The sequence below is a fragment of the Heloderma suspectum genome, chromosome 7 (assembly GCF_057233095.1).
Source record: "Heloderma suspectum isolate Gila_16-S chromosome 7, 16-S_ref, whole genome shotgun sequence".
Taxonomy (NCBI): domain Eukaryota; kingdom Metazoa; phylum Chordata; class Lepidosauria; order Squamata; family Helodermatidae; genus Heloderma; species Heloderma suspectum.
In genome coordinates this window covers 78,993,173-79,018,254 of record NC_139464.1, presented here as the reverse complement: position 1 = coordinate 79,018,254, position 25,082 = coordinate 78,993,173, and the positions used below count along the sequence as shown (strand labels likewise).

Here is a 25,082-nt window from a genome sequence, read left to right as displayed (position 1 = left end):
CTGCGTCATCACATCTGGGGCTAGTTGAACTTATCCTCTGTTCCTCCCCAGTAGCATTTTGACCATCTTCCGACCTGGGAGTCCCATCTTCCGATGGTATACCAACATATCTCTGGTTGTACTGATCCATTTAGTTTTCATGGCAAGAATACTGGGGTGGGTTGCCGTTTCCTTCCCCAGGGATCGTATTTAGTCTGACCTCTCTGCCATGACCTTCCCGTCTTGGGTGTCCCTTCATGGTTTAGTTCATGACGTCATTGAGGTGCTCAAGCTCCGGCACCACGATAAGGTAACGATCTCCTTTGCTGAAGAGATTAGATTTAGGTTTCTGCAAAAGTGGAAGTAACTAAACAAAGCACTATGTACAAAGGAGCAGGAAGCACCAGTCTCATTAATGGAATACCAGATCACAGATCAGTGTTACTTGTCTGTTGATTGCATTTATATGCTGACATCTCCCCAAGGAGCTCAAGCTAACATATGTGGTCCTTTTCCCTCCATTTTATCTTCACAGCAGCCTTGTGAGATAGGCTAGGCTGGGAGATAGTGACTGGCCAAAGATAACCCAGAGAGCTTTGTTGGAGAGTACAGATTTGAACCTGGGTCTCCCCAGTCTTAGTCCCACAGTCCAACCCACTACGCTACACTGGTAGTTATATGTGAACCAACCCTAAAACATAGTCCACATTGTCGTGCATTTATCCACAACCATGATAAATAGGAAGCTGTTTCCAAAAATGGAAGAGTGACAAGGTTATGGGCTGGAAAATATTTGTGGATCCTTGACTGGAGGGGATTTGTCTGCCTTTGTCCAAGCTTTAATTCGTCTTGAATGGGATGTATTTTCAAGTCAAATTCCTAATTGAAGTATATATGACAGGCGTGGGGAACCCCAGGCCCAGGGGCCAGATCCAGCCCATCTGAGGTTCGAATCTGGCCCTTTCGGGTTCCCCAGTTGGCCTTTCCCCCAACCTCTGGTGTTTTCCCACCTTTTGTGCCATTTTTCTCCATTATAAAAGGTTGAAATGCCTTTCCTAAGGCTTTGTTAGTGGCAGTGAAACCTGTAAGCTACAGGTTTTATTGATTGATTGATTGCCCCTTGCCTTTTGCCCCATCCGCCACTGGAATGCAGCCCCCAAGACCTTCTCCAGAATTGAATTTGGCCTTTGGGCTGAAAGACTTGAGAGTGTGCTCCGTGTGCTCTCTGTCTAATTGCTTGCATCGTCAACGCAGTATCTACTGTAGCAGACGTGTAACGGTTTTAACAAACACTTCTGTTTCAATTTATTTGTAAATCTGCATTTCTTTTATCATGACATGCCTTAGCCTCTACTGATGACCAGTAACTGAATCTATACAATTAAATCAGCATATCTAACTGTTGTGTCATCCTAATACCTTTGCAATGCTGGCATAACTTTACAAGAATTAATGTATTGGCAAATTCGTAGCAAGCTAGCAACTCTTGGGATGGGTAGTTTGGCAAATTGAGTGTGAAACTTGGCAAGCAAATTTGCTATAAAATATGCTTTTGTGTTGATGTTCATCAGATGAGCAAGTTGAATAGTCCTTTTTATGCTTAGATTGAACATTTAAAGAGAGAATGAAAGAATCATGCAGCAAGACATAGTGGCCTTTGGCAGCTCTGTTTAATTTAGCTAATGTTTCTGGACTGGCCAAGACCATAAGTGTGTTTCCATTCCAAAAGTAGTCATCCAGAGCCAGATCATAAAATATGTGGGAAGGGTGCATGTGAAAGTTATAAATGAAGTTAAAACATTTTGTTCAGTCACCTTATTTGCTGTGGCAAACATTCCAGAAACTTTCCAATCAATTCCTCTCATTTTTGGGGTAGATGTATTATTTTCTCAAATCATTGCACAAAAAGGAAGCACAACAAAAGAGGGTATTTACATTTTACAGAGAAATATAAATTTAAGATTTATAAAGGCTACAAAATACATAAGAAAATGACCAGTGCTCTAACTTAGTCTTGGCATTAATCCATTTATAAAAAGAAAAATGGTGGCCAGTTATTCATACACTTGCACCATTTTTAATGACACTCTTTAATATAAAAAAGGCCAGTTTGGCAATTGCTGTGAAGCCCCATAATTTATCTGTCCATTTGTTTATATCCTGTATTTTAGGTAGTTTCCAGTGTTTAGCACATATTATTTATTTATTTTATTTATTTATTTATTTATTTCTATACCGCCCAATAGCCGAAGCTCTAAATATGCTAGTAAATATTAACCTAGCATCTACTATCATAAGTTGATACGTTTTCATATTAGATCTCCTGTATAGATTAAAAGAAATTCTCATCAGATACAGGAAATAATACTTTAATATGTCCTTCAGAACAAGTATTTTTATTCTCACTTTTGAGGAATCTTTGACAATTGTGTAACATTTAATGGACTATCCTAACTAATACTGGAATAAAAAGCCACATTTGGTTTAGAAGGGAGATGTTGTACAAATTATTCTCCTTGATTATCGATTTTCTTCTGACTTCCCCTGTAAAACACAGTTCTTCCTCATTTCTTTCAGTCCAATGCTCAGATTGCCAGTTATAGGGAGATTTTGGACTAAATTCAACAACTGTCGACTATAAGATAAATTCGACACTAAGCAATTAATTGCTCATAAGCTACAGATCACCTGAAAACATTAATTACTTGTAATCACTATCATTCTGTCTTGTTTTGAATCAGTGAGCTGTGAAGGTATGTGGTAATGTATTCTGGTTTCCTAAGCAATTGCTTTCTTGCTTGGTATCTTCTCCGTATTGGAGCTCTTACTAGCACATTTTCTTCAAATGCCATTATTTCAGTTTCTGCACAGTTTATGACCTCAGCACTTTTCATCTGTGAAGGCACTTATTTCCTAGATTTCTGCACTATAGAGTTATTTTTTTCCAAGCTTTGCAATAAACTCTTATGCATACTTACACTCTTCACCATGTAATTAAAAATAAGGTACTCGGCAGTTTCCAGTTATATCATTCTGCTAGCACAAATGAAATTTCACTAGTAGAAACTAGGTTTTGAACTATGTACAAGAGGAGAATCCAACTAAAGTTATGTTTGTGCAAGTGTGGCTCCACACCCTATTGTGCATTAAACTTGCGCAATCCATGTTGCAACCAGTTGTGCAAGCGTAATGTGGAATTGCTTGAACAACGGAAACATTTGGCGGAGCTCCGCTAGTGCTTTTTAAGTTTGCAGAATGATGCTATTGGATACTGCCCACTGGGTGCATCCAAAAGTTCCTTTCGTCTGTCAGGAATCCATGGGACCAAGAAAGGGAACCTTTGAATCCGCTATTGCCTCTTGGTGGGAAAAGCGAGTATTCAGTTTTCTAATAATAAAGAGAGCCCATCTAGAATGTTCCGAGTGCTTCATATCCACAATCTTCTTGTAATTCTGCAACAATGTTGCAAACTAGGTCAGTATGGCCCTGAGGCTGAGCGTAACTAATGAGTTCATGGCAAGGCGAATATATTAACTAAGGACATTCTGATTTGTAGGTCAGGCACCAATCCTATGCACACTAAGACTCGGGCCCATTGAACACAGTGGGACTGCCTTCTAAGTAAACATGCATAGCATTGCGCTGTCATTTTTTAAATTTCTCAAAAAGCCTTGCATACTACTGTAAGGTTGCCAGGATGTCATGCAATTCAGTCTTCATCACAACAGTAAATAAATCACAAAACATGTTTGTTTGTTGTGCTTCCTGCAGTCGGGCTGCTAAGACAGATGCAGTTTTGTAACTTGTATGTTTTGATCATGGAGCCCTGTTGATCTGTACAAAACTTTATGGCCTGTAGCTCCTATCCTATTATCTCTTGCAGGAGGTTGGAAGCAAAAGGAATGTTTCAGTGCTCAGTGGATGATATAGGAGGAAAATTGTTCCAGTCCTAAAGTATAGAAATTGCCTGTCCCATCTTTGGAAGCCTATCTTTCCGTTCCTAGAAAGTACTTTTTCTATTAGCTGTACAGAAAGGAGTCCTTAAAGCATATAAAATGGTAGAACTAAACTTGTTTTGAATGTGGTGTTTGGTTTTAAATATGCCATGTTTTTCATGATATCACAATGGACGATGCCAAAAGTTTGATAAATCCTCACTATTGGGGTTCCTTTCAACACTTCAAACTGTAAAACTTGAAAGCAGTTCAGTTGGGGGGCTGGCTGTGAGTTTTGTTTGGCTGCAGTACTTTCTGGTTTTGTTTGTATATAAGTTTGTTTTTGTAAGCTGCCCACAGAACTTTGTTATGGGGCAGCATACAAATGTTGTAAATAAATAAATATAATATAACAGTGCCTTAAACAATAATGAATTAGTGTACTTACTTGGTTTTTACTTAACGCCCGATACCTTGTATAAAATGACTTGTTTTTCATATGTTGCAGGGGATTAGTGGCACTTCAGACTCTTCGTAAACTAGAAGAGCTCACTGGAAAGCCCATTCACCATCTTTTTGATTACATTTGTGGAGTGAGTACAGGTAAATATTCCTGAGAAGAATGTCATGTTCATGATACACAGACCCCTTTGCTCTGTGTAAGTGCAGAAGACCAGTTTGGCAAGCAGTGCTTCTGTGTTTTAAACAGTAGCCTGGGCAGTGCCCCTTCCCCCACAGACATTTACTTACTATTTATATTTTATTTATTCATTATATAGCACTGAATATAATACCTTGGCTACTAGTCCTGATGGTTATGTGCTACCTCCAGTAACAGAGGCAGTGAGCCTATGTACACCAGTTGCTGGGGAACATGGGCAGGAGGGTGCTGTTGCGTTCATGTCCTACTTGTGGGTTTCTGGTCGACAGCTGGTTGGCCACAATGTGAACAGAATGCTGGACTAGATGGACCCTTGGTTTGATCCAGCATGGCTCTTCTTATATTCTTATGACTCTTCTTATCTTTAAGCAGTTTACATATAAACATAAAAACCACTGGTAATTGTTCACATGCACATGCATGCACACATATACACACACACATATGCATGTGTGTATAATTAAAGAGTTACAACTTACAACAGAGAAACAAATATGTAAAAAGAAACAATAAAACAGCATAATCAATTAGAAGCCAGAGAAAGCCTGCACAAACAAGTAAGTTTTCAGAAGGCATTTAAAACTCACCACATTTTCTCCTTTCTGAACTGCACACTGGAGGGGGTTCCAGAGGGTGGCCACCACTACTGGGAGGGACCACTCCTGTGATGTTACATGGTGACATTCTTTTGGCCATGGAACAGCCAACATGGCCTCCTCTGAAGTTCTTAAAAGTCGACTTGGTGTATATAGTGGAAGGCTGTCTGCTAGTTACACTGATCCCGAGTTATTTAGGGGCCTTGAAAGTCAACAACAAAATCTTGAAAATGAGTCAGTAGCTAATAGGCAGCCAGTCTTTTAATACAGGTGCAGTGTGTCCATAACTGGATACCCAGTGAGCCTCCTAGCTACATGCACCAATTCGTAATTTTAAGAAGCTTGCAGTATTGGGCAGACTACTGTTTAGAAGAACAGTACTCCTCTGGCATGGGATCTGCAGATCTTACAGTACTGAACATATTCCTTTTTTTATATATAATTTTATTTTTTTAAAGAGAAAGAAAACACAACAACAATATAAACACACAATACACATACACCAAAATATCTCTTAAGATTGTAAGATATCTACCTTTGGCTCCCCTTACACAACAAATGTTCATTATTATTCTCTAGTTCTTATCTTAGTTGTATATCATACATTGAGTTCGCAGACATTATCTCATTTCTCTCCTAATTTTAACAACAAAAAAGAGAATTAACCATCTCAAAGTTCAAAATCCACATACAGAGATATCATTTTTCTCTATTTCTTGTAAAAATTCTATAAAAGGTTTCCAATCGAACATAAATTTAGTTGTTGATCCTTCTTTAATTATAATAGTAAGTTTTGCCATCTCTACCAGCTCCATCATTTCATGATCCACTCGCTCACAGTTGGTATTGTTTCATTCTTCCACTTTTGTGCATGCAATAACCTTACAGTCGTTATGTAGAGAAAGAGGGTTCCCCCCTTCTCTTTTACGTGTTTATCTGTTAGTCCCAATAAAAAAGTTTCTGGCTTTAATTCTGTAGTAGACTTTAATATTCTTTGAGCTAAAGACTGTATTCATTTCCAAAATGTTTTAGCTTTTTTACAAGTCCACCATAAATGATAAAATGTTCCCTCTTGATCTTCACATTTCTAACATTTTCCAGAAACACCTTTATACATTTTAGACAATTTAAACGGTGACATATTCCATCTATACATCATCTTATAAAAATTCTCTTTAAGATTTGTACATAAAGTAAATCTTAAATCTTTTCCCCACATACTTTCCCACTCTTCCATTGATATATTATGACCAACATTTTGTGCCCATTTTATCATACAATCTTACTTGTTCATCCTCTGTCTCATACCTTAACAGTAATTTATGCAGTTTAGCAATAACATGTTCATCATTTGTACACAGTGCTGTTTCAAACTCAGATTCTGTTTGTTCAAATCCGCCATTTTCCTCATCTATTTTAAACCTTCCTTTAATTTGCAAATATGAAAACCACTGACATACATGACCTTCTTCCAATAAGTTTTCCCTTGATTTTAACTTATATTCCCCTTGTGACAGTTCCAGCAAATCCTTATATCTTATCCATTTATGCATGCTATCAAATTCTCTTAAATGCATTGCTTCTTGTGAAGATACCCATCGTGGTGTTTTTTGATAGAGCCTTAATTTATATTTATTCCAAATTCTTAATACAGCCCTTCTTATATAATGATTATTAAAATCTACATTCACTTTTGTTTTATCATACCACAAATAACCATGCCACCCATATCTCAATTTATGTTCTTCTAGTTCTAAAAGTCTTCTATTTTTCAACGTCATCCATTCCTTCATCCACATCAAGCAGCAGGCAGAAAAATAAGTTTTAAAATCTGGTAATCCCAAACCACCTCTTTCCTTCGCATCTTGTAAAATTTTTATTTTAACTCTTGGGGTTTTTTGCTTGCCATATAAACTTTGTTATATCTCTCTTCTACTGCTTAAAAGGTAAATCCGATGTAATAATGGGTATCATTTGAAACAAAAATAACATTCTAGGTAATACATTCATTTTGATCACTGCAATTCTTCCCAAAAGTGATAGTTGTAATTTTTCCCATTTTAATAGGTCTTGTTTAATTTCATTCCACACTTTAACATAGTTACTTTGAAAAAGCGTACAATTCATATTTGTCAAAAAGACTCCCAAATATTTTACTTTCTTTTCAATTTGGAAGCCAGTCGTATCCATCAACTTTTTTTTCCTTGAACATTCATATTCTTTGTTAAAAATTTTGTTTTCTGTTTATTAACTTTGAACCCTGCCACTGCTCCAGATTCTTTTAATTTTTTCATTACATTTCAATTCCCTTTAAAGGTTCTTCCGAGGTAAACACCAAGTCATCTGCAAAGGCCCTCAGCTTATATTTCTCCTTTTTAATCTTTATTCCTGTAATTCGATCATCTTGTCTAATATCTCTTTTCGGTAGTTCTAAAACCAATATAAACAATAGCGGTGACAATGGGCAACCTTGTCTTGTTCCTCTTTGTATCTCACAAAGTTTAGTCAAATACCCATTTATAATTATTTAAGCCTTTTGATCAGTATATACCGATTTCACCCATTTTATAAAATTTTCTCCAAAGTCCAGATTAATTAAATATTTGCTATATTCTTTCTTAATATGAGTTTCTTGTAAGCATATTATATCATGTTTTAATTTTTGTAAATAATAAAATATTTTATTTCTCTTTTGAGGAGTATTCGCCCCATTAATGTTCCAAGTTAAAATTTATAATCCATTTTTTTAAAAATATAAGATTAAGGCACATTCTTAATTTCCACCTGTTGTACCCTGTGTGCTGTCCTCTTCCTGTACATCAGGTTGTAGGTCTGTCCAGTCTTTTCCATAAGTTCGAAAGAACTCTCTTGCTTTTTGAACTGAGTTCAACTTAAATCTCTGTTCCCTGCAAGAAAAGACCACATCTGGGAATTCCCATCTAAACATAATCTTTTTCTGTTTGAGGATTGTTATTAAAAATACATAATCTCTCCTTTTCCTCAGAAATCTTCCAGGAATTTCTTTCATGACGATAATCTCTTTGCCCACCATCTTCAATTTAGTTTTATAGTGCTGCTGGAGAATTGACTCCCTTGTAGTTTTCTTTACAAAATGGACAATAATATCTCTGGGTAGACCTTTTGTTTTTGCATATGTCGAATTCAGTCTATAAGCTCGATCTAGTTCCATTTCCATTATTTTCTCTTCTTTACTCAAAAAGGCTGCTATAGTCTTTACCTATTCCGTTCTGAGGTCAGGTTCTGTGCTGCCATAACTTTCCGCGACCCCTCTAAAACGTAACGAGTGTTCCTTGTCTTTAAGCTCAAACCAAGCTAAGGCATCCTGCTCACATTCTAACTCTGTAGTTACAATTTCTGCATTATTTTCCAGGACTTCCACTCTGTCATTATTTTAAATTCTTCTGTTCTTTGATTTAATGCATCATCTAATTTCTTAAATTCTTGTCTCAATTCTTCTTTCTTGTCTTTAATCTCCTTTACTTCCAATACTTGTCTTTCCATCCATTTTTCTATACGTTGTTCAAAGGTGCCCATCCTTTGTTCTATGTGCAGTTCAAAAGCCTCCATCTTTTTGCTTATAGCATCTGTAATATTCTGTGTTTGTTCATCCAAGGCCATATTTTGTATATCTTGCTTCTGCTCAGGTACCTCTTCCTTGCTTATAGATGTTGCTTTCACTGATAATTTCGTAGCTCCTGTCGGAGTCTCTTTTAAGGAGCCTTTCCTGGATTTAGTATTTCTACTTGGTTGCTCTGTAGGCATCTCCCAGGTATTTGCTCTACTACGAGTTGTTTTGATATCCTTTGCTGGTTTATCCAAATTCATAACACTCATTCAATTATCTTCTTCATTACTTCCTTTATAAATTAATCTATCTGGATATCCAGTAAGTTATTGATCCTCCAATGCCAAAAGAGATCTCTCTCAGTATCAAAAATAGAAAGATAAAAATAAAAAAGAACATGAAAAGAAGAAAGATGTTTCATAAGCTGCTGATTTTTTAACATCCAACAGGTGTCAGCAATACCCCTTCTTTACTAAATTTCACTCAATCAGCCCACAAGTTGATCTTGTTCCAGCCTATTCCAGGCTTTCTGCCCAAGATTTATATATTTTGACTTCGTCACTTTCTCAAGGTCATGAAGAAGATAAAAGCAACTGGACAAAAACATAGGTTTCGGCCATATAAATTCAAACATTAAAACCTTCAAACAATGATTTAAAGAAATAGAACGTTAATTAGACTGTAATACTTATTCAGAAATGCAAACAGTCTTAATACTCTTTTTTTTTCTTCTTTTGAAAGGACCTTTTGAGCTAAATTCACTTTGTAAAAGTCTGCAACTCCTTGATTTTAATTCAGGTTAGATTTATACAACTGCCATACTTTCGCTTTTTCCTGTGCAGGTGGTGCTTGCTGGTAGCTTAAATTTCCAAATGGTATCTAAGATTGGAGCACGCCCGTCCTTATATTCTCTTAATTAATTAAGAGTTTCAAAACAGCATTTCAGTAGGTGTTTATCTCCAGCGACTGACCTTAGTTTTGAGCCCCTTTGCATCCTCCGCAAAGGCAGCTGTTCTTCTAAGATGTCATCCAGATGGTACTGCAGGCTTCACCCTTATTTCTGGGGGTGGGGGAGGTTTCTCAACCTTTTCACAGCTCTGTGCAAGACATGACCTGCGGAGCTCCGCAAGTCACTGCCAGGACGACATGGCTCCTTACTGGAAGTTGATCAGTACTGAATATATTCCTAAAGTTAATTCTGGTGTACAGTTGTGTATTTCAGGGTCATGTTGTTTTCATGAACACTAGGTGGTGCTATAAATGAATGCTACATACATTGCACATTAGCATGTATCTCTCAGTTTCTAAACCCTTCTGTTTTCTCCAGGCTCCTAACAACTTGTCTGACAAAAACCTGGTTTACATTGTTAGCACTGAAAATAATAATCTTGACACCAAAACTATTCTGAGTTTAACAAAAATGACTGTTAAAAGACCTCTTTAAGCAGGAATACTATAAAGCAGCCTTCCTCAAATTGGTTCCCCCAGATGTGTTTGAGTACAACTCCACGATCACTATGCTGGCTGGTGTGTCTGCTACATCTGGTGGGCACTGGATTGGAGAAGGTTGCTGTAAGGATCCATTAGGTGGTGGTCATATAAAATACCATGTTTCAAATTTATAAATATTTTTTGTTTTCAGGTGCTATATTGGCATTTATGTTGGGGTTATTCCATATCCCTCTGGATGAGTGTGAAGAGCTTTATCGCAAATTAGGAACTGATGTGTTCAAGCAAAATGTCATTGTTGGGACAGTTAAAATGGGCTGGAGCCATGCATTTTATGATAGTGAAATCTGGGAGACTATTCTTAAGTAAGTTACACTTATCAGGGTATCTAAATCTTTGGCAATTTTGCTTCCTTCAGGGTGTATCAAAGTATACTTTAAGGATTTGTATCACTATAGCCATGTCAGCACAACTCCACAAAATAACATTATACTTAATGGTTCATTGACAGCTATTGCAAATATATATGACGAAAGCTATTTTTAGAGTGGATGTATAGGTCACTATAGCAAATTCTTCAAGAGACTCTTTGTGTTCAGGCTGCCCAAGTATTTGAAAGCCTTTTAATGTCATTCTTTTCTATTACTAAATAAATGGAGTTAATACATTGAGCTCTGTTTTCTGAATATATGCCCAAGTGCTCCATAGTGCTATCGATTGTAATTTACTTTTGTTGCTACAGATCACTTATAAATCACCTGAGCAATTTTGTCTTTTAAGAAAAATGCTAAAATAAAATACTATGAGGTGCACTCATCTTCTTAAGTATTACATTTAAAAAATGTGGTTGCAATTCATCAGTTCCCTAAAAAGAAACAAAAATGGGAAAACATAAATGATGTGGAAGGAGGCAGTCATTTTACTGAAGCGGTTCGAAGAAACAAAGAGCATAGGTTATTAAAATAAATATTTGTTAGCAATAGTAATTATCAATAAAATTAAAATATCGGATTTTAATTAAAAAGATGTAACTTAAAGAGTTGACAAACAAGATTTAGTTTTGAGCATTCATCAGCTGTTGTAACCACTGGTTGTAGAAATCATACAGAATTCAGGGATGCTGCGTTCTATTATTTGGGTGCTTTGTGTGTGCGTGTGCACACACAAGCTTCTGAATTGGGATCTGTATTGTCAACAAGCACATAGCACATGTTTGCACATATTGATCCTTATCCAGCTAGAGAGATGGGTGCAGAAAACAGCTGCATTTCTTTATAGTGCTAAAGAACAGCATATTCAAAAATAATAACTTCAGTAATTTGTCTTATTTGTCTAGAGAGCGAATGGGATTAAATATTATGATTGAAACAGCAAGAAATCCCAGATGCCCTAAGGTAAATGTACTTTTTTATTCTTTTTAAAATATACTGCAAGCGGGTTAGATAATCATGTCTTACACAATATTTATATCAACTCTCCCCCCACTCTCATAAAAAAAAACCCTTAGTCAAATGCTCATTTCCTCCATTTGGATAGCCTAGTACTTAGTCAGTTTGGCTGTTACTTTCGCAGTTTCATTAAACTTGAGTCCGCTGCAGTCACCCAACTTTTATTTATCTTGATGTTCATAGGCCATCAAGGATTGACTCTCCAAAGATGGCTCATGGCTTTTTAAAACTGATAAAATTCATTGTAACTTGCTACAAACAGTAAAACCATAATCTGTAAAACACTACAGTATCTAGAAGTGTTACAACAGCAAGAAAGCAATATTAGCAGAAAAACAATATAAATAAAACAGAAGTAAAAGAATCACTGAAAAGCTGTTTGGAACAAAAAAGTGTTCAGGGCCTGTTTAATAGTCAGCACTGGGGCCATATGTACTTTCCTAGGCAGGGAGTTTAAGAAACCTGGGGCCATCCCTGCAAAATTCCTGTCTCTAGTGCCTGGCTGCCTAGGGCTGATTTTAAGGCCTGGGCAGGCTTATACAGGTGCAAGCAGTGCTTCAGATAATTTGGTCCCAAACTGTTTAGGGCTTTGAACTACCAGCACTCTAAATAGGCCCTGGAATCAGATTGGCAGCCAGTGTAGCTGATACCTATATTGTAGGTAGATAGCTATATTGTATTAATTACCACAAGCCACTGGGCTGGTGGCCTCTTTTGAAGCCTCCAGGCTGTGTTCAACGATAGCCCCATGTAGAACACATTACAATAGTCTAATGATGACCCGGGCATGTATGTGTGCGGCATGATCTGCTTACTCTAGCTGTTAAATCAGCCAAAGCTGATAAGAGACACTTCTAGCCACTGATGCTAGCTCTGCATCTGTTGACAGTGCCAAGGCCAGGAAAACATTAAGCTGTGAACTTCGTTTTTCAGGGGGAGTGCATCCCCATCCAAAACTGGCTGCACACCTCCATCCAGATCAGCAGGTTTCCCCACCCGCAGTACCTTCATATTATCTGGATTTAGTTTCGGTTTGTTTGCCTCATCCATTCTGAAACTGCATCCACACACTTTTTCAGGGATTTCATTGCTTCCCCGGGGCAGGAGAATGGAAAGGAGGTAGAACTGCATGTGGTCTGCACGCTGATGACACTTCAGCTCAAACTTCACAATGACTTCTAGTTGTTTCAAGTAGATGCTAAGCAGCATGGGAGATGAGAGAACCTTGAGAATCCCAAAAGCAATGGCCATGGGGTTAGGATAGTAGTCCTACAGCACAACCTTCCGGGTCCATCCCTTCAGGAGGGACTTCTGCCGCCATAATACTGTGCCTCCAAGTACTAACCCAGTCAGATATCAAAAGCTTCTGAGATCCAGGAGAACCAACAGAGATGCAGTCCTTCTGTCCATTCCCCTGCAAAATGTTCCACCAGGGTGACCAAGACTGTTTCAGTTCTATAACCAAGCTGGGAAATAGATTGAAATGGATCCAAGTAATCAGTGTCATCCAAGACTACCTGGAATTTCTCCAGTATCATGCCCAGAAATGGTAAATGTTGCACTGGGTGAAAGCTGTTCAAACGTGTTTGAACTAATTTAGATTTTTTTTTTCAATGGGGCCTCACTACTGTTTTGTTACGGGCCTTAGGGACTGTAACTTCTCTCAGGAGGCATTAGTCAAAATTCATACTGTAAATCCCGCTGTGGCCAATTTCAGTTTGGCATTTTTCCTATAAAAAAACAGATATCTGTTAACCATCAGCATGTAGCAAAATAGCATTTACATGTATAGGTAGGTGCAAAGACTTCTACATTCATTGGCCTATTAATGCAATTAATGGCTGAGTTCACACGAGACAGCAACCCACCCTGCAAAATAAATCACGCAGTGAGGGTTGTTGTCTGAACAACCCATGGTGAGCCTGACAGACAATCAGGTCATCATGGGTTGTTCTCTCACTCCTTCCCCCTCAGTTCTCCTGTTGGTCCTGGCAGGTATCCCAGAGGACTTGGCGGCAGAGCCCGTCTTGTCTGCTGCCAGGTCCCTGTTAGCATGGGAACTGCGACTCTGGTCGCAGCTTCTGGCTTTTAAAAATATGTTTCCCTCCCCACATTTGTGTAAATTGGGTCAATTTTTTAAATTATTTGTTTGGCCCCAGTAATGTTCACATATGCCCCCTTTCTTTTAAATTATTTTTTTGTTGAATTTTCAGAGGTACGCAAGTGCAGAACTCAAACTGTCCAAAATAGATAGGCTTGCTTTGTCTTGTACCTTGTATGTTTCAGCTGTCAAACATGCAAGGTTACTGACAAGAGGGGACTGTATATAGGCTGATTTTACAGTTGACAGGTGGGGAAAAGGGGTGCAGATCTCCCTCTTAGCAGGGTGATCACCAGGGTTTTATGTATTGCTCCAACCCATGGGGCAATCACTCCCTTTTTTGCACTGTTTCGCCTGAGCCATGGCTATATTTGACAGCTGTCAAAGGAGCTGTGAAAGGTTGCTGCAGTTGGTGCAAATGGGAAGGAAAAGAGGGTGATGTGTAAATCTCAGAAAAAGAGTTTCTCTTTGTCATAGAGACCCTTTTTCACAGTGATCTACACGCCACCTCTTTTCCCTCCTGTTTGCACTAATCGTGGCAACCTTTGACAGCTCCTTTGACAGCTGTTGAATGTGGCTTCAGCTAAGATGAAAGCGTGTGGAAAAGGGGGTGGCTTGTACTTCTCTATGAAGCACACTTGCTGGGGACTCAGGCAAGTAGGCATCCTTAGCAGGGCACCCCCAAGGTGCCCTACCTGCCAACTGTAAAAGGGTGTAAAATCAGCGTATACACAGTCCTCTCTTGTCAGTTACCTTGCATGTTTGACAGCTGAAACATACAAGGTACCAGATAAGGCAAGCCTATCTATTTTGGGGAGTCAGAGCTGTGCACTTGTGCAACTCTGAAAATCCAACGAGAAAAAATAAAATAAAAAAATACAGGGTCATCTGCACACATTATGCGGCAGAAAAAATAAGAACAAAACCTTTTCTACCCCATTTGTGCAAATGTCGGCCTGAAAAAAATTAAAAGGGGGCAGTGAGTCAGTGACACCCCCCCCCAATGGCTTGGGCACCATTGGAGGGGCTGTTACTCGCTTATGGGCCAGATCGCTTAGCAAGAACGCCAAGAGTTTCTGCTGCTCTTGCCAAGTGGCTCACTCAACAATGCCCACAACCCACGATAGGTTGGCAGTGCCAGGTTCGTAAGACACGCCAACTCATTGTGGGTTGAATAGCCCCTAGGACAAGCCATGGGTTGTTAGGGTGGCTTGTTGCCCCTGCACAAGCCACCTTGTGGGAATCAGTCCAGGTTCGCACAACATGACAACCCACCATGGCTTGTCACCCATGATGGGTTGTTGTGTTGTGCGAACCCAGTCAATAATGACCATTTTTTAAACTAGGAAATCTGATCACTTGAAATTTAAAAGATAAAAATGCATTTCTAAATCTGACAAAAAAGCAAATGGTTGGAGCAGGTCTGTGCCTTAGAAGCGGACATTTATGGGGGTGAGGAGCAAGAGTAGCAGGAATAGAACCAAAAGAAAAGACACCCAGGCTTTTCTCCTTTTTCTTCAACCCCAAAATGCTCAGGATTGGGCAAAGGTGTTTCTACCCCATCTTGTACCATGAACCAATCGATATCTTACAAGTCTGCAAAAGGCAGGCTTATAAAGCCAGACAGAGCTAGGCAGGGCATGATTCATGTCCTGATTCCTGTCACTTTTGCCTAGAATCAAACTAAGGTCTGGTCTCCTATCTAATACCCATCCTTCAGTTTCACAACTTCTAGGGAGGCTTATAATAATGTTTTTTATTTTTGATTATTTTAAATAATACAAAAATAAGCATTTGAAAAAAGTAACAGTTAAAACAGAAAACATCCAGATGGATCAACAAGATAATATGCCATTTAGACTGGCTTTTAAAAGTTTTGGTAAATATGTTTTTGCCTGGCACCAGCCTCACACTGGGGTAGTGCTATGCAGCGAAGGTGCTTCCTTTTCAGGAAGGCAGGCAGGGGCACCCAGAGAAGAGTCTCAGAGGATGACCGGAATAGCATAGTGGTTATGGCAAAAATGGAGCACTTTTCGTTAAACATCTGAAACCTGGCACATATGGATCCCAGTAGGCAGTGTTCCTTTTCGGGCAGAATATGGATAAACATTGTGGCAGAACCGCCCCATGGTTTTATTTGTATAAACACATTGTTAAGGGTTTATAGCTTCTCCATACATTGGAGGTTGCCTGGTGGTTGTGTGAGAACGTATGGAACAGTGTAAGGGGCTGAGTGCCTGGGGGCGTGTGATTGGTCAGTGAGGATGCTGATGGGAGGGGTGCTGGAGTAAGTTAGAATGCGTAAAAAGAGGCAGTTTGAAGAGAGATGAGGGAGGGATTTGCTCTCTGAGATAAAAACATCTCCTCTGGATAGGGAGTGGTGGCTAGTAGTTTTAGGCCTTAGTTTAGTGTAGGTTAGGTTAAGAGGTTAACATATAAAGTAACTAGGAAAAAGAACATCATATTCAAGAAATTTTTTAAAATTCAATCTTTATAGTAATCTAAATACATTATTTTGATTCTTTTACATTGAGTCTGTACTTAAGTTCTCATCATGCTATTTATACTTAACCTAGGTAGAAGTTAAAAAAGGGCACAACTCGCACAATTATATTCTAGGAAAAAAGGAGTATAATAAAGGTGGTAAAAGGTGGAAGCCTGAGGTGGGTGGGAACAATCTGCCTAGGCTGAAGCAAAGGCAAACCCCTCCTGTCTTAAGGGACAATAGGCTGGGTGAAGAGAGGAGGGGTTTCGTCACACATGTTTTTTTAGCTTTTAAGTCCACAAACAAGGACAAAATTTTTTACCATATGGGATGAGTAATGCCGAAGGAGAATTTTAGCAAGGTAGTCACACGGTTTTGTGTGCAATCACAATTTATATGAATCCTTGGGTGGTCACAGCATTGCTTCTGGCCCAATATTTTGTTTGGACACTAGCATACTGCCATCATGTCAATAATAGCCAAAATATATATAATGGAATAAGGACCTAATGGTGTTCACCCGAACTATATACCAAAGCCCCAGAGAGAGTGGCCTCTACAAGATAGCCTCACATCTAGCCCAGTGCTTTGTTGGAGTGAAAGACACTGTCAGACATGGCACCAAAATGCCAGTAATACCTGATGTATGTAGGAATGAATGCAGAACTGGAGGTTCCCCGCAGTGAGCCACCCAAAACCATACATCCAAACCTCTAGGAGAGTCTGTTCTACAAACTGCTTATTGTGGGATGTATTTGGAAGGCGTGGGTGTATTATTTGGTGAGCCACATCTTATTATGGCTGGTTTAGGATGGCCCGGGCTTCATTTAGGTGAACGACACTGTCAGGCATGGCACTCCTATGCCAATAAGACTCAGCCTAAATAGAAATAAATATGCAACTGGAATTGTCCACCCCACAATAAGCTTCAGGCCAATACAAACTATACACTTCCAAGGAAATATCCTCTACAACCTGGCATACCATCACATCTGACCCAGTGTTTTGTTTGGACACCAGTTGTTATCGAGCATACTCAACCATGCCAACAATGGTTAAATATGTATAAATGAATACAGAACTGGGTATATGCATCCCAAAGTAAAATTTAACACAACCCAAATCATTTATCCTCACCTCCTAGAAAGTGACCTCTGAGATGCCAAAGGCTTCATGGAAAAGGTAGGTTTTGAGAAGGAAACTGAAGTAAGATATAATAAAGGGATTATCAGCGGCAGTTTGAGGCATGATGGGCAGCTATGCGCAGAATTGCGTTTAGGTTACTTCGTAATTTTTCTAGTAAGCTGCTCTAAGAGCTCTTGTGGTCTATAACCTGAAATACAAATAAACCAGAAAAAATTATGTAGCTGCAGCATGTAAAAGGTGAGATGAATGAAATGGCAGCTTGTTCTCGTGTGCCTTTCAAAAAGAACATTGAATTACATGTGCTTTGTTTTGGAAATAGCTTTTTAGAGACATTTAAGACATAAAACTGGAAGGATTATAGTTTCATATCCTGATTTGTAAACTGATATTAAACAACAGTTTCGGGGCGGAATGCATGGGCCCAATAGTAGTTCTCAGTTTAGTAAACCATGGTCTGTTAAGCAGAGTTTATTAAGTCTGAAGCAGCCCTTTGTCTCCTAATGTATACCATAATATTGGGGAAATGCCGTCCTTTAAAAATGAAAGAAAAGTATGCTAGAATACATTCTTCCTTCTGTACAGATCCAACCAACCACTTGCTAAAATACCATGGATGACTAAACTTGCTCATATTCTTGTCATTCAAAAGGACTACAGGAACATTAAATGCTAAGTGTGCATTAGCATTTTGAGTAATTTAGAAAACATCTTACATTTAGCAGGGTTGTCCAGTCCTTTAATTTGCAGTCTATCCTAGTTTTTCCTCCTTAAAAAAATATGTGGTTTTTAAACATTATAAACATTTCTGGATGCAAATAATTTCTTGCTTATAAAGAGCTTGGACAAGAACATCTAAACACCGTGCACTTATCCTAGTTTCTCTCTTTGTCTATTAAGAGTGGTAATAGTTTTCACTTGGTAATGTTTATTATGCTCTTAGGATGCAATCCTGTCTTGATAGTCGGCAGCCTCCGAAGTTGGAGGCTGCCGAATATCCAGAGCAGGGCAGCCAGAGCACGGAGGCAGTTCTGTGCTCTGGCTGGTTTTCCCTAGACAGGCAGTTTCACCTGTCTAGGTGCAGCTTGGGGGATGGGTAGGGAAGGAGGCTGGGATGCACATAGGAAGCTGCATAAAGCAGCTTCTGTGGTCTCCACCCCATCCCCAGGACTGCCCCCTTTTCATCATCTCCGTGCTCCATTTCCAGGTGCAGAGGCATAGCTGGTGTGGGGAGAACTGCACCAGCTACAAGGGGGTGGGGAGCGCAGTTTTGGGGCTCCAAGGTCAGATCCCTGGTTCCAACCTCAGATCCCAAAAACTGAAATACCCTATGTCCCCCAGATGCTGTCTATGAGACATAGGATTGCACCCTTAATTATATGTAGACATTCATATTTTGTTTCAGTTGAAGGAAATACCAAGTGTGGCATACAAAAGTGAATGGCATACATCCTATTTCTAACCACTGAAGTTGTAGAAAACTGTGCTGGAATCAGATAAGTGTCAATGTTTTGTTTCCTGTGTTGTTAGGTGGCTGCTATAAGCACCGTTGTAAGCAGAGGGACACCACTGAAAGCCTTCGTATTTAGAAATTACAATCACCTCCCTGGAGTCAAGTCTCACTATCTTGGAGGTTGCCAGTATAAATTATGGCAAGCTATCAGAGCATCATCTGCTGCGCCAGGCTACTTCCAGGAGTATGTATTGGATAATGAACTTCATCAGGTCAGTTGTAATGTTTTACTTTAAATAATTTGACTTCCACGTGGATAGTGAACTGTAGAGAAAGTTGATCAATTGGGAATGGTTAAGTAAGGTTGCGCAGTTGGATACTAATAGTAAATAACTTCCAACAAGAATCCATATCACTTCACATGACACATACATGTTTTATATTTATAGGAAATATTTATTTAGATTTAAATAAATAATAAAGAAATATTATAATTTTGTATGTAATAGGATTGTGTACACAAGGGAGCCAGGACTAGCCATGGCTCCTTGCCAGGAATTCGCACAATGGAATACTCTGCTCTGTTCATACTGCAATATGGACTTCAGTAGTTCAATGAACAGTCTGATTTTGTGGATTGTTTTAACCAGATTGTAAGGGTGTTACAGTACTATGATCTCTAGTAAAGTTCTGCATGTTTTGAGATAAGGCTAACAAACCTTAATGGCAGGGAGTCGACTTTGAGGATTGTATGCTAATGCTAATCATTGTTTCTACTGGAATCAAGAACCCTTTGATATGTGGCATTAAAAATTCATTGTCTTTGGTTCTTCCTCCAGCCTACTAAACAAGTTTATTAAGTATACCAGTGCCTTGATGTGTAACAGTATTGAGAGTCTTAGGGCTCCTTCAAGTCTTGCTAGTTTGCAACCAGTAAAGCATTTCTATAAGGAAAGGACATGAAAACTAGATTTTCTATATGCTGTTTCCCCCATAACACTGAAGGAAAAAATATTTAAAGCAGGCCTTAGAGTTCTATTTTATGTATTAAAGTACTCAAAGGAGTGAGTACCAAAACAAGAAAAGATTCTGCCATTATAAACCTCAAAAGTCTACTACTTATAAAAATGACACCTGTAGAGTTAATAATTGCAGGTTGGCATCCATAATCTACCTGAGGAAGTCTGCAACCATGCTAAATTTCAAACTGGTATGATAAAAATTGCCACAGATACAGCAAGTTAAATTGTGCTGAAAATTGACATATTTGTACTTTTTACTCAAGCAAACTTTTTACTTCGGTGTATCATGTATTTCTTTCAGATTCTGGAGGAAACTACTGATGTATTTTATTCAGGCTTGTCAAGGAATTTCACCAAACCTTTCATTGCTTTGGTGAAATTCTGACCAGCCCCTTGAAATCCTATGGCAGCAACTGCTGGGAAAGTTATGTGGGCATGCTCAGTTTCACTCTAAAGCTAGAATGCTGCTGCAGTACTCAAGGGTTTTGAGAGTACTGAGAGGAATTCCAATTCCATACAGCATTCTGACAGTGAGGGAGGGGTAGTGGGAAAGACAAGAGTGAAGTATTTTTGAGGGCTGAGGGTGTCACTCTGTGTGACAGATCGCTGCTGAAGAGAGGAAGGAAAGGAAATAGCTATGCTAATCCTGTGAAGGGTTACTCAACTCAGAAAAAAGCGATTCTGAACATACAGGGGCATATCTGTTCATTTGTATACATATGCTCAGCTAATGACTTGTTTGTGTTATGTTTTTTAGTTCATGTTTTGGTTTTTTTTTCAGAACACTGTAATTTCTTTGTTGAATTTCCTTGGTTTTTAAAAATCAAGAAACCTGTTGGATTAAGACTGGAGTTAAGGCTATCCCATGTTCACTCAAACTCCACAAATCCAGGTAATTAGAAGCTTAGGATGATGTCTTAACAAATGTGTCCCGTGATCAGTGATGATGGTGTGCAATATCACAAATTGAGCTTGCTTACAAGCAACAGACAGGCATGGGTCAACTCACAGGAAGACTCCTCTAGCAATACAGTAAGGTTCAGATGCTTCATAAGGCAATACAGGACCAGGACAGCATGAGGCATCTTTGCTGGTCACAGGCCCTCCAACTTCTTCATCTGGATTTGGGCCTGAAAGACCAAGGAAAAGTGTGGGTGCATGTAAGAAAGCACAATTTGTGATATTGCACAATATTATAGCTGACGTGCCCCATGTTCAGTCATCCTTGGCTTCCAGGTTCCTGGCTTTGTGAAGTTTGAGCCAACAAGGGATAACCTTAACTCTGGTCTTAAACTGGCAATTTTTTTATAATTGTATTATTTATATTTGTATTGAGTTTTATATTAACCAGTATAACTACAACAGGGATGGGTAGGGGAGGAAATTAGAATACAAAGAGGAACATATATCAGCTCATTGGTTATAAAGTTATGAGATGAATAAGAATGAAGTATGCAGATCAGTGTATGTAGTCCAGATGTCCAATAAGTGTCCTAGGCTACACGTTCAAATGTAGAGAGAACGCTGAGATTTCAACCTGTCGGTTGAAAAATTGGCAAGGGAGATTTGTCTTTCTAATAGTGAAGTATAAATCTTTTCCAACTGCAAGTGCTCTCATCCATTTTTGCTGACTATCCAAATCTCAGAGCACCCCATATGTAAGTCAGAAGCATGTAGACATCTGGGAATTTCAATGACAACCCTAAGACTAGATTAACAGCAAAATCACCCTGACCTGAAAGGAAACCACCACATGTCATGTTCATATCATGTGGTATACTGATCCAAAGCCAGCTTTTAGCTGGTTTTGATATTCTTTTTAAAGAGAGACACGGGTGTATAGTAGAGGTGTGCATTGACCCCAAGATTTGACTTGGACCCTGCTTCACTGTTTTGAAAAGCAGCCTGATTCAGCTTGGACTGATTCAGAGGCCATCTGCTTTGACTCTGGTACCGAACCAGAGTTGAGATTCAAAAATGTGAAGCTTCATGCCTCTCTTTGACTATCATAGGAAATCAAAACACGGCTGTAACTTTTTCTCTCTGCCAGAACTGGATGAAATTTACAGGCATAGTAGCCCCTTAGGAAGGGATTATGCCTGCTATATATCCGAAAAATAGGTGCAGAGCTTTTTTGCTATGCAACTTAATATTTTGATTTTATTTTTTTAGAGGGAGCTGCTGATAGTTTTTTTTATTTCTTGGCCGAAGTGGATGAAATTTACAGGGATAGTTGTGCCTTCTGAGGAGATTAAGCCTGCCAACTGTGAGATTAATAGGTACAGGGATTTTAGTGCAAGAGCAGCATTTACATGTTAAGGGTGGCCAAAACCAGATGCACTCATCCCTTTATGTCCCTTGTGGACCATTGTTACCAAGTCATGCACAAAGCTTTGTGTGAAGTCCAGGTTTGGTTCTGGTCACTTTAGAGGGAAGCCTACTTAACCTCAGGAAGCACCAGAAACAGTCCAAAGGGGCCCAGTTTGGCTCAGGCTTCAGCTAGTATGTATGAAATAATAATTTGGAGCTTTGTCCAGTATGGATGGTATAATTCTATTGCATTAACTTTTCTGCACTGCCATTCAACATCAAGACCACAAGGTGGCTTTCAATTTAAAGACAATATTCAATAAAGTTGCAAGCAATAAATTAAGTCGGTAACAGAGTTAAAAAAAAAAAGGAGCAAGAACAATACTTATAAAAACCATTATAAGACAGTTACTAGTTGGATTAGCAATAAACAGTGATTAATTTGGAAAGCATGTTTGGTAGAGTTAATTCACCTCAGTTGTGATGATTCCTAGTCAAGTTAGACACAGCAGTGTCGATAGTTGTTTAACATGTGTAAATTGTCCAACAAGGAATTTGGAGTCAGAATGCATAGAATTCTAAATTTTCTGTGTGGTATTGTGGTTTTTGTACATATGTTTTCAGTGTTGTTGGGATATGTGCAACCATTCCAATGTAACTCATTATTGGCTATATGTTTTATTACGCTTAGAAGCATGTCTAACCTGCATTCTTTCTAATGCATAACAATAATCAGGAGCAGGGCATCTTTTGTAGTGGTATTAACTTTATGGAATGGCAAAAAAAAAAAATTGTGTGCTCTAGAGAGACTTGTCAGCTGAATTGCTGTTCCAGTGGTGTTCTATGGTGGGTAGGCAAATGATGGAGGCAGGCACAGTAACAACTGGGGGAACACTATCCACTGCCTCGCTCCTGATCTTCTGTCTTTAAAGACATAGCTAATAGCTACATTTTTCATTTTTACTCTAGTTTAAGTGCAGAGTGCTTGATCTGGATTGGGACCCTAGTGTGGGGGCTGGGGGGGCTTTAACTCTCCCCACCCCCTTGCAAAATATTGGTTCATTATTTTGCAATAGAAATTGTAGGCATGGAGCACCCATTTTGGATTGGGTCCAAAGCAGAGGTGAAAGGATTAAAGCCCCTTAACCCCCACGCTAGAGTTGTCCTACTCTAGAACAAAAATGTCTGGATTGGCCCTGAGGCAAGGGTCTCACCTGGTCCCTGCCTCATCGGAGAGCTGGCACTATATTTAGCGTTAGTATTTATCTTTGGTGACTCCTAGTGCCTGTTAAAATTGTTCAGGCTTGCTGCTTTTTATTTTGTTTTTTGTAATTGCTTTATTGCTAGCCACTTGAGTTTTTTTTTTAATTTTGAGTTTTTCTTTTACCAAGAAAGGATGTACATTTTTAAAATAAATGAAATAACCTTTACAACAGAAGCTTCTAAAAGAAAAGGCTGAAGTATAACAGTTGATGCTGTAAGTGCTATATTACTGTTTTGTTTTGTATTTTATCCTTTTGGATATTGTGTACATTTCTTCCCATTAATAACAATATTTTATCTATGCAATTCTAGATTCATATGATTTACCTCAGTTGTCTTGGTTGACTAGAATGGTAAAGACAACTATGGCCGCAGGAGAGAGTTAGTTAAGAGAATCTGGATTTCTATAGCACATGGAGTTCGATGCAAAGAGTGCTCCAGACACAGCTCTGATTATGACCTGTCAGTAGAACTGTTGCAGTCATTGAACTGTCTCAGCAACTCAGACAGCTATTAGACAGTGTAGACTGAAATACCACCCACTATGAGGTATGCGTAATGATCAAAGGTCTCTGGACTGTCTTGTGGCATATGAAACAAATAGATAAAAGGGGGGGGGGAATCCTACATCTCAAATTGATCTTAAGCCCATGTTTCAGGCAGGTGCTCAGAGCACAGAAAAAGGCTGTGCCATGCAGATTTGAAAGAAGACTTGTGATGCCTAAGTAGTAAGGGGGGACTTTCCTTGGGATGTTATTTCACTCCAACTCTGAAATGTACAGTGGTCTTATTTCAAGAATAAAGCTTTAGGAGCATAATCTTACCAGCAAGCAAGGTGCTTTTCCCCATTTATCTTTCCAAAAGCGCCAACTTACTTATGTTCCCCTTGTGCTTAAAAGTGTCTTGGTGGAACAATGGGGAAGAGGCCCCTTGAGGTGCCAGTGCACTCCACCTCCTTCTCTCATCCTGAAAGTCCTCTGTATGGTACAAGCCACTGGATTTCTTTACTTAATTTTTTCTGTTACAATTGCTGTTAGTATTTTTCTCTTGCATCTTTTAAAATCCTTCCTCTGGTTAGAATACTCCCTGGCATTGTTGTCATGTAATGATAACTGCTGGGTTGCTGTGCACGAGCCTGCAGCACGCCCACCTCTTCCTCTTTCACCCCACAACCCACGATTGGCTCCTTCACAGTTTGTGGAGTGCTAACCGCCGGGTTGTGACACAGCTGATCGTGGGTTGTGAGGTAAAAGTGGAAAAGGCGGGCCCACTGCAGACAGCATGCCGGCTCGTGCATGACAGCTCTTCAGTTTTTAAACAGATAGGTTGCTGTTATGTGTGAACCAGGTCCCTGTATTGATATCTACTGTGTGTTAAACTGTTAAACTACTCTTCATATTGGTGTGTATTAGTTTTAAAGGTGCCGGCACACAGGAATCAAACTTTGTTTAAGATGAAGTATAGCCAGTGTGCTATTAGAAATTTATGCTGCAGACTTGTGCAGGATTTTATCCTAGGTTTGCATTTATCCCTGGAATGTCTGCAAGTCTGACCATGTAGAAATAGAGATCTTTGTGCCCAAATCATTGCTGTTTTTGTAGTAACGGAAGCAAACGTTAAGAAGGACAATTTGAGTGTGCTTTTGTTTCCC

General features: G+C 39.1%; 1 protein-coding gene across 4 annotated transcripts in view; it reads left to right on the top strand.

Annotated features, from left to right (window-relative positions):
• The window catches only part of PNPLA8 (patatin like domain 8, phospholipase A2), a 48,962-nt gene that overhangs the window by 12,465 nt on the left and 11,415 nt on the right, over nt 1–25,082 (top strand). For all 4 annotated transcript variants that reach the window (XM_084810747.1, XM_084810749.1, XM_084810750.1 and 1 more), the window contains exons 5-8: nt 4,423–4,517; nt 10,400–10,571; nt 11,543–11,600; nt 18,914–19,108. In XM_084810747.1, coding sequence (XP_084666873.1) covers nt 4,423–4,517; nt 10,400–10,571; nt 11,543–11,600; nt 18,914–19,108 — 520 coding nt within the window. The remainder of the gene's footprint in view (nt 1–4,422; nt 4,518–10,399; nt 10,572–11,542; nt 11,601–18,913; nt 19,109–25,082) is intronic.